This window comes from Scomber japonicus, chromosome 12 (assembly GCF_027409825.1).
Source record: "Scomber japonicus isolate fScoJap1 chromosome 12, fScoJap1.pri, whole genome shotgun sequence".
Classification (NCBI taxonomy): domain Eukaryota; kingdom Metazoa; phylum Chordata; class Actinopteri; order Scombriformes; family Scombridae; genus Scomber; species Scomber japonicus.
The window spans coordinates 30,873,783-30,883,782 of record NC_070589.1 but is presented as its reverse complement, the minus strand read 5'-3'; the positions used below and the strand labels follow the sequence as shown (position 1 = coordinate 30,883,782).

The 10,000-nt window shown below is 47.0% G+C and overlaps 1 protein-coding gene across 1 annotated transcript in view; it reads right to left on the bottom strand.

Annotated features, from left to right (window-relative positions):
- The window catches only part of LOC128369747 (disco-interacting protein 2 homolog C), a 51,350-nt gene that overhangs the window by 20,141 nt on the left and 21,209 nt on the right, over positions 1–10,000 (bottom strand). Inside the window, exon 9 of the mRNA XM_053330823.1 lies at positions 1,158–1,238. Within this exon, the coding sequence (XP_053186798.1) occupies positions 1,158–1,238 (81 nt within the window). The remainder of the gene's footprint in view (positions 1–1,157; positions 1,239–10,000) is intronic.

Genomic DNA, 10,000 nt, shown 5'->3' with positions numbered 1-10,000 from the left:
TAATAATAATAATAATAAAAAAACAGCATTCTGTCAAATAAACATTTTGTCAAATATGATATAAATCAATCTTTATCTTGCAAAAACACAATGTGATATGAAGCAAATGTTGAGATCCTGGTAGTTTTTATTTTAACCCTCCTGTTGTCCTCTAGTCACGGAAGGAAGGGAGGAAGACGGAAGGAAAGGAGGGAGGGAGGAAGGGAGAAAGGAGGAAGGAAGGAAGGAAGGAAGGGAGGGAGGGAGGGAGGGAGAAGGAAGGAAAGGAGGGAGGGAGGAAGGAAGTGAAGGAGTTAGGAAGGAAGGTGGGAAGGAAGGAAGGAAAGGAGGGAGGGAGGGAGGAAGGAAGGAAGGGAAGGAGGAAGAAGGAAGGAAGGGAGGGAGGGAGGAAGAAGGAAGGAAAGGAGGGAGGAAGGAAGGAAGGAAGTGAAAGAGGAGGAAGGAAGTGAAGGAGGAAGAAGGAAGGAAGGAGGGAGGAAGGACAGACAAAGGAAGGAAGGGAGGAAAAGAAGGAAGGGAGGAAGAAGGAAGGAAGGGAGGGCGGAAGGATGGAAGGGAGGAAGAAGGAAGGAAGGATGGAAGGGAGGGAGAAGGAAGGAAAGGAAGGATGGAAGGAAGGAAGGATGGGAGAAAGGAAAGGAAGCAAGGATGAAGGGAGGAAGGGAAGAATGGAAGGAAGGAAGGATGGGAGAAAGGAAAGGAAGCAAGGATGAAGGGAGGAAGGAGAAGGGAGGGAGGGAGGAAGGAAGGATGTAGGGAGGAAGAAAGGGGTAGGGAGGAAGGAAAGAAGGAAGGAAGGAAGGAAGGAAGGAAGGGAGAAAGGAAAGGAAGGAAGGAGAGAGGAAAGAAGGACAGAGGAAAGAAGGAAGGGGGAGGAAAAAAGAGAGAAGGAGGGAGGCAGGAAAGGAAGGAAAGAAGGAAGGAAGAAAGGGGATGGAGGAAAGAAAGAATGAAGGGAGGAACGAAAGGAAGGAAAGACGGAATTAATGGGGTAAAATAGCATCACAACAACCTGCTACGACCTCAATAATTAACATAAAGTAGAATTGTGAGTAGTGTGTGTGTGTGTGTGTGTGTGTGTGTGTGTGTGTGTGTGTGTGTGTGTGTGTGTGTGTGTGTGTGTGTGTGTGTGTGTGTGTGTGTGTGTGCGGTCTAACCCTGGAGTTGAGCAGTGTGTAGAGGACGTGGTCTGGAGTCGTCTGAGCTCTCCACTGCAGCACCTCGGACAGGAAGAGGAACTGAAAGACACAAACACACATTTTATAAATACAGACTAGTTCACAAGTGCCAACCACACACACACACACACACACACACACACACACACACACACACACACACACACACACACACACACACACACACACACACACACACACACACTGCTGTGGACTTTTATTTTGAAGGGAAATAAAAGTAAAATAAAGTATTTATCTATAAAACATTCATGAATCTCAGTTGAAGGAAGGATGGAAGGAAGGGAGAAAGAAGGAAGGGAGGAATAAGGAAGGAAGGATGGAAGGGAGAAAGAAGGAAGGAAAGGAGGAAGAAGGATGGAAGGAAGGGAGGAAGGAAGGAAAGGAGAAAGAAGGATGGAAGGAAGGGAGGAAGGAAGGAAAGGAGGAAGAAGGATGGAAGGAGGTAAGGAAGGAAAGATGGAAGGAAGGGAGGAAAGGAGGGAGGGAGGGAGGGAGGGAGGGAGGGAGGGAGGAAGGAAGGAGGGAACACACACACACACACACACACACTTACAAATACAGTTATAGACTTCTTTATATCATCAACCTTCACAAGCTCTTAAAAGAAGGAGCAGATTTTCTTAGAAACGGCACTTTCCAGGCTTCACTGATCACCAAAACTCCACTAAATCAAAATGTTGGAGAGTTTGGGAACGTTGCTGATATACTGAGAGTAAATACTGAGAAAGAGCAGACAGATAAAATGTGATTTTTGGCAGCTCGGGTGAAATGCAGTTGCAATTTGGCAAAGGGAGAGAGGGAAGGAGGAAAGAAGTGGGTAATAGGGTGGGAGTAGTAGGATGGCGAGGGAAGGTAATAAGGTTCTTAGATGGGAGGGCTAGGATGGCGAGGGAAGGTAATAAGGTTCTTAGATGGGAGGGCTAGGATGGCGAGGGAAGGTAACAAGGCTCTTAGATGGGAGTAGTAGGATGGCGAGGGAAGGTAATAAGGTTCTTAGATGGGAGGGCTAGGATGGCGAGGGAAGGTAATAAGGCTCTTAGATGGGAGTAGTAGGATGGCGAGGGAAGGTAACAAGGCTCTTAGATGAGAGGGGTAGGATGGCGAGGGAAGGTAATAAGGCTCTTGGATGGGAGGGGTAGGATGGCGAGGGAAGGTAATAAGGCTCTCAGATGGGACTAGTAGGATGGTGAGGGAAGGTAATAAGGCTCTTAGATAGGAGTAATAGGATGGCGAGGGAAGGTAACAAGGCTCTTAGATGGGAGTACTAGGATGGTGAGGGAAGGTAACAAGGCTCTTAGATGGGAGTAGTAGGATGGCGAGGGAAGGTAATAAGGCTCTCAGATGGGAGTAGTAGGATGGCAAGGGAAGGTAACAAGGCTGCCAGATGGGAGTAATAGGATGGTGAGGGAAGGTAGCAAGGCTCTCAGATGGGAGTAGTAGGATGGCGAGGGAAGGTAACAAGGCTCTCAGATGGGAGTAGTAGGATGGCGAGGGAAGGTAACAAGGCTCTTAGATGGGAGTAGTAGGATGGCGAGGGAAGGTAACAAGGCTCTTAGATGGGAGTAGTAGGATGGCGAGGGAAGGCAACAAGGCTCTTACATGGGAGTAGTAGGATGGCAAGGGAAGGTAACAAGGCTCTTAGATGGGAGTAGTAGGATGGCAAGGGAAGGTAACAAGGCTCTTAGATGGGAGTAGTAGGATGGCGAGGGAAGGTAACAAGGCTCTTAGATGGGACTAGTAGGATGGTGAGGGAAGGTAACAAGAGTCTTGGATAGGAGTAGCAGGATGGCGAAGGAAGGTATTAAGGCTCTTAGATGGGAGTAGTAGGATGGCGAGGGAAGGTAGCAAGGCTTTCAGATGGGAGGGGTAGGATGGTGAGGGAAGGTAACAAGGCTCTTAGATGGGAGTAGTAGGATGGCGAGGGAAGGTAACAAGGCTCTTAGATGGGAGTACTAGGATGGTGAGGGAAGGTAACAAGGCTCTTAGATGGGAGTAGTAGGATGGTGAGGGAAGATAACAAGGCTCTTAGATGGGAGTAGTAGGATGGCGAGGGAAGGCAACAAGGCTTTCAGATGGGAGTACTAGGATGGCGAGGGAAGGTAACAAGGCTCATAGATGGGAGTAGAAAAACAAATCAAGTTTTCTTCTTCTGGTCTCATGAATTTTTCAGGATTTGCTGCCAAGCGGTGAATCGCAGGAAGTGTAATTCATGCCTGTTAAGTTTGTGCGCGTGTGTGTGTCAGTGTGTTGCCATCGGTGACAGATGAGGATTCAGTTTTTCAGAGTCTTAATCCGCTGACCTCCGCGCCACATTCGTCACGTTTGGGAGGACTCTGGGCCGCGCTCGATTCGTGCTGCCAATTGTCTGGGACCGGCTGCTCAAAAACTGAATTTTTATATTCATATATGTATGTGTGTGTGTGTGTGTGTGTGTGTGTGTGTGTGTGTGTGTGTGTGTGTGTCTTTATTTTGCACACAGCAGCAGCAGCGGAAGAAGATAAACTGGATGAAACTGATGGCTGTAATCCAGATGTGGTTTTTCTGAGCCACACAGGAGAGTTAGTGGGAATCAAACCCACGCTGTGTAACAGGAAGTCATCCAACTCGACCGCTACATGAACAATAACTCACAAATAAAATGTTAACATCACGGATTTATTGAGTATTCATATATTACACTTACTGATCTCTCTCTTCTGGAAGTTTAAACTCTATTTTAACTTTTTATTCTCCTGTTTTTAATCTGTTTTATTTCATTTTAGCTTCATTTTATTCCCAATTTAACACTTTTAATCGTATTTAAACATCTTTTTATTTTGCTATGTGTTGCTATTATATCCTGTCTTAATGCATTTCATGTTTTATATAAAGCATTTTGAATTTCCGCGCTGCTGAAATGTGATATACTAATAAATCTGTCTTGCTTTCTAGCAAAAAAAAGTTAAAAAATAGAGGAAAGAAAGAGAGAAAGAGAGAGGGAGGAAGGGAGGAAGGAAGGAAAGAAGGAAGGGACGAAGGAAAGGATGAAGGAAAGGACGGAAGGAAGGAAAGAAGGTAGGGGCGAGAAAAGAAAGAGAGAAGGAGAAAGGGAGGAAAGAAGGATGGGACGAAGGAAAGGAAGGAAGGAAGGAAGGAAGGAAGGTATAAGGGAGGGAGGGAGAAAGGAAAGGGGAGGAAAGAAAGAGAGAAGGAGGGAGGGAGGAAAGAAGGAAGGGAGGAAGGAAGGGAGGAAGGAAGGAAGGACGGTAGGGGGGAGGAAAGAGAGAGAGAAGGAGGGAAGGAGGAAAGGAAAGAAAGGAAGGGAGGAAGGTAGGGGGAGGAAAGAAAGAGAGAAGGAGGGAGGGAGGAAAGAAGGAAGGAAGGAAGGAAAGGAAAGAAGGAAGGGAGGAAGGAAAGGAAAGTAGGAGGGAAGGAAGGTATAAGGGAGGGAGGGAGACAGACTGCATCGCAGGGTAAAAAAAGGGAAAAGGGTTTTTCTCTCCTCCTCCTCCTCCTCCTCTCTCTCCTTCCTCTCCTCTCTCTCCTTCCTCTCCTCCTCCCCTCCTTCCTCTCCTCCTCCTCCCTCCTCTCCTTCCTCTCCTCTCCTCCCTCTCCTCCTCTTCCCCTCTCCTCTCCTCTTTTCCCTTCCTCCTCCTCTCCTCTCCTCTCCTCCTCCTCTCCTTCCTCTCCTCTTCTCCTCTCCTCCTCCTCTCCCCTCCTCTCCTCCTCCCTCTCTCCTCTCTGATAAAACATCAGTCAGCTGCTTGTCGGACTCGACGCTGAGCTTTCATAAAACTTTCATGACAGCAAATGAAAAACGTCTGCTTCCGTTCCAGGACTCAGTTTCCTTTCCTTCCTCAGACATTAACATTTATACGTTCATCATATCATCATCATCATCGTATCCACCGTCTGGCAAGAGGAAGCCTTTACCCCCCCCGCTACCCCCCCCTCCTCCTCCAACCCCCCCACCCCCCCACTCACACACACACACACACATTTAACCTTCCTGTCGTCCTCCCGGGTCAAATTGTCCCCGTCTGTTTTGACTGTTCCTTCTTTCCTCCCTCCCTCCTACCTTCCTTTCCTTTCTCCCTAGCCTTCTTTCCTTTCCTCCCTTCCTTCCTCCTTTCCTTCTTTCCTCCCTTCCCTTCCTTCCCTTTCTTTCCTTTCTCCCTTCCTTCTTTCCTCTTCTCCCTTCCTTTGTCCTTCTTTCCTCTCTCCCTCCTACCTTCCTTTCCTTTCTCCCTAGCCTTCTTTCCTTTCCTCCCTTCCTTCCTCCTTTCCTTCTTTCCTCCCTCCTTACCTTTCTCCCTCCCTCTCTCCTTTTTCCTCCCTCCCTCCTACCTTCCTTTCCTTTCTCCCTTCCTTCTTTCCTTTCCTTTCCTCCTTCTTTTCTTCCCTCCTTCCTCCCTCCCTCCCTCCTACCTTTCTTTCCTTCCTCCATCCCACTTTCTTCCTTTCTTCTGTCCTTCCTTCCTTCCTTCCTTCCTCTTTTCCTTTCTTCCTTCCTTCCTTCCTTCCTCTTTTCCTTTCTCCCTCCCTCCCTCCCTTCCTCCTACCTTCCTTTACTTTCTCCCTTCCTTCTTTCCTTTCCTTTCCTCCCTTCATCCTTCCTTTCTTCCCTCCTTCCTACCTCCCTCCCTCCTACCTTCCTTTGTTCCTTTCCTCCCTTCCTCTTTTCCTTTCTCCCTCCCTCCCTCCCTCCCTCCCTCTTTCTTTCCTCCCTTCCCTCCTTACCTTTCTCCCTTCCTTCTTTCCTTTCCTTTCCTTTCCTCCCTTCCTTCCTTTTTTCCGTCCTTCCTCCCTCCCTCCCTCCCTCCCTCTTTCTTTCCTCCCTTCCCTCCTTACCTTTCTCCCTTCCGTCTTTCCTTTCCTTTCCTCCCTTCCTTCCTTTCTCCCTCCCTCCCTCCCTCCCTCCCTCCCTCCCTCCCTCTTTCTTTCCTCCCTTCCCTCCTTACCTTTCTCCCTTCCGTCTTTCCTTTCCTTTCCTCCCTTCCTTCTTTTCCTTCCTCCCTCCCTCCCTTCTCCCTCCCTCCCTCCTTCCTTCCTTCCTTCCGTGGTGTTTTGAAACTTAGGAGCTTTTCTAAGCAGAAGCAGACGGGGGTCTGTTGTTATAATATCCAGGGACAGCAGAATATATCACATCTCACACACACAGACACACAGACACACACACACACACACACACACACACACACTGATTCTCCTCTTCAGATCTTCACTAGACTGTAAAAACTTTCTCTTTTTTTATTTTTTTGGGAGATACTGAGGACACATAATCACATCCTGCAGATCCCATTTGGCGTTTCAGATTCAACACATAAATCGGTTAGTGTAATGTGTGTGTGTGTGTGTGTGTGTGTGTGTGTGTCCCAGTCACAGTTTCGCCCCCAGAGCTCAACTTGAAGCCTGAGACTGAACAAACTGGAACCTGCCTGCAGATAAAACTCCCACCATGTTATCTCTATATGAGAGAGAGAGAGACACACAATGAACCTCTGTCTTTAGTGTGTGTGTGTGTGTGTGTGTGTGTGTGTGTGTATGTGTGTAGGTGTGTGTGTGTGTGTTAAATTCCACACAGTGTAGATATAAATCTGGTCTCATAAAGTTGGGTTTTATCAGTTTTTGTGTGTGTGTTTGTGAGTGTTTGTGAGTGTTTGTGTATGTGTGTGTGTGTGTCAGTCTCTGTGTGTGTGCATGTGTGTTTTCTGTGTGTGTGTGTGTGTGTGTGTGTGTGTGTGTGTGTGTGTGTGTGAATGTGTCTGTTTGTGTCTGTGAGTGTGTCTGTCAGTCTCTGTGTGTGTGTGCGTGTCTGTCAGTCTGTGTGTGTCTTTGTGTGTGTGTTTGTCTGTGTTTGTCTTTGTGTGTGTGTGTGCGTGCCGGTGTGTGTTTGTGTGTCTGTATTTGTGTGTATATGTGTGTGTGTGTCTGTGTCTGTCAGTCTCTGTGTGTCTTTGTATGTGTGTCTGTAAGTCTGTATGTGTGTGTGTATGTGTGTCTGTGTGTTTGTGTGTCTGTCAGTATCTGTGTGTGTGTGTGTGTCTCTCTGTGTGTGTGTGTGTGTGTGTATGTTCTAGTATTACATTCTCATATTAACACACAGCAGTCTGCGTCTCGGTCCTGTGTGTGATGATGATGTCATTATCAGACGTGACGATCGCTTCACTCGCTCACCGTCACTTTAACTCTAAACTCATCTCAGCAGCTTCTATAAACTCGTTCTGACTCACATTAAAGTAGAAACCTAACAAATCAGCGTATAAACACACCTCTCACACATCCCGACACACTTCAAAATAAAATACACTCTCAGACATTATTTATCCGTCAGGTTTGATGTGTGCTTCTCTTCAAGTTTCCCCATTTCCTACAGCCTTTAAACGCACCACGGAGCAGATTTAACCATTATTTCTGCTTAACGTCGCTGTGAAATTGCTCTCTGCCTCGTCTACACTGGGTTTTATTCCATATGATTGGTGGGAATGGGTGAGAAATTGCAGATATGGTCGAAGCGAGGAGAGAATATATATATTATATTATATATTATATTATTTATATATTTATATTTATATATTAATATTTATATATATATATTTTTTTTTTATATAGTTCAGTATCAGATTTCTTGTGTTGACATCATCACTGCAACACTAGACTGATTCTCTCTATATTCTCTCTTCCTTTCCTCCCTTCCTTCCTTCCTGCTTTCCTTCCTTCCTCCCTCCCTCCTTCCTTCCTTTCCTCCTTCCTTCCGTCTGTCCTTCTTCTCTCTTTCCTCCTTTCCTTCCTTCCTTCCTCTCTCCTCCCTCCTTCCTCTCTCTTTACTCCCGTCTTTCTTTCCTTTCTCCCTCCCTTCCTCCTTCCTTCCTTCCTTTCTTCCTTTCCTTCCTTTCCTTCTGTCTGTCCTTCCTTCCTCCCTCCCTCCCTCCTTCTCTCTTTTTCCTTCCTTTCCTCCTTCTTTCCTTCCTCTCTCTTTCCTCCCTTCCTTCCTTCTTTCCTTCCTTCCATCTGTCCTTCCTCCCTCCCCCTTCTCTCCTTCCTCTCTCTTTCCTCCCTTCCTTCTTTTCTTCCTCATCCCCCTTTCTTCCTTTCTTCTGTCTGTCCTTCCTCATTCCCTCCTCCTTTCCTTCCTTTCCTCCCTTCCTTCTTTTCTTCCTCATCCCCCTTTCTTCCTTCCTTCTGTCTTTCCTTCCTCCTTCCCTCCTCCCTCCCTCTTTCTGTCTTTCTTTCCTTCCTCTCTCTTTCCTCCCTCCATCCCCCTTTCTTCCTTCCTTCTGTCTTTCCTTCCTCCCTCCCTCGCTCCTTTCCTTCCTTCCTTCTTTTCTCCCCATTTCCTTCCTCTTTTCCTTTCTCCCTCCTTCCTCCTTCCTTCTTCCCTCTTCCCTCCTCCCTTCCTTCCTTCCTTCTTCCTCCCTCCCTCCCTCCCTCCCTCCCCCCTCCCTCCCTCCTTCCTTCCTTTCCTTCCTCCTTTCCTTCCTCCTTTCAGTATGTAAAGGGTTAACATCAGGCAGGTAAACTCTTCCTGACTGCTGACGTTTGTTTTTTGGTCCCAATGTGAACGTTTTATCAGCGTGAACGTTCAGTCAACCTTCCCTCCACAAATACACCTTATCACAACAGGAAACTGAAGAGATATTAATAAGTAAATCTCATTTTCATTCTGTCTCACACACACACACACACACACACACACACACACACACACACACACACACACACACACACACACACACACACACACACACACACACACACACACACAGGTTTGCGTAAGTCACTTTTAGGTGTTTACATAGACTTACAATCATTTCCTGGAGACTTAACCTAACTTTAACCCTAACCATTCATACAAAAATGTGTGTTTTACCAACTGAGGACATTATTTTTGTCCCCAGTCAGCTGGTTTGTGTCCCCAAAAGTGATGCACATAAGTCATAACCACACACACACACAAGTTTGCTTAAGTCACTTTTGGGGTATTTACATTGACTTACATTCATTTTCTGCCTAACTCTACTAACTGAGGACAGAAGGAACTCCAGAAATACCACTAATGTCCTCCTGGGTCAAAATTGACCCTTTCTGTTTTGGCTGTTCCTTCTTTCCTCCCTTCCTTCCTTCCTACATCCTCCTTCCTTCCTTCCTTCCTTCCTTCCTTCCTCTTTCTCTATTTCTTTCCTCCCAATTACCTTCCTCCCTTCCTCTTTTCCTTTCTCCCTCCCTCCCTCCTTCTCTTTCTTCCTTCCTTCTGTCCTTCCTTCCTTCCTTCTTTCCTTCTCTCTGTCTTTCCTCCCCATTACCTTCCTTCCTTCCTTCTTTCCTTCCTCCCTCCTTTCCTTCCTCTCTTTCTTCCCTTCCTTCTGTCCTTCCTTCCTCCTTTCCTCCCTCCCTCCCTCCCTCCCTCCTTCTCTCTTTATTTCCTCCCCATTACCTTCCTCCCTTCTTCTTTCCCTTTCTCACTCTTTTCCACCTTCTCTCTTTCTTTCCTCCCTTCCTTCTGTCCTTTCCTCCCTCCCCCCTTCTCTCTTTCTTTCCTTCCTCCCTCCCTCTTCCTCCCTCCCTCCCTCCTCCTTTCCTTCCCTTAATTCCTTCCTTCCTTCCTTCCTCCCTCCCTCCTTCTCTCTTTCTTTCCTCCCCATTACTGTCCTCCCTTCCTCTTTTCCTTCCCTCCTTCCTTCCTTTCCTCCCTCCATTCCTTCTTTCCTTTCCTCCCTCCTTTCCTTCTTTCTTCCTCCCTTCCTTCCCCCCTCCTTTACTTCTGTCTTCCTTCCTTCTTCCTCCCTTCCTCCCTCCTTTCCTTCCTTGACTCGAGGACAACA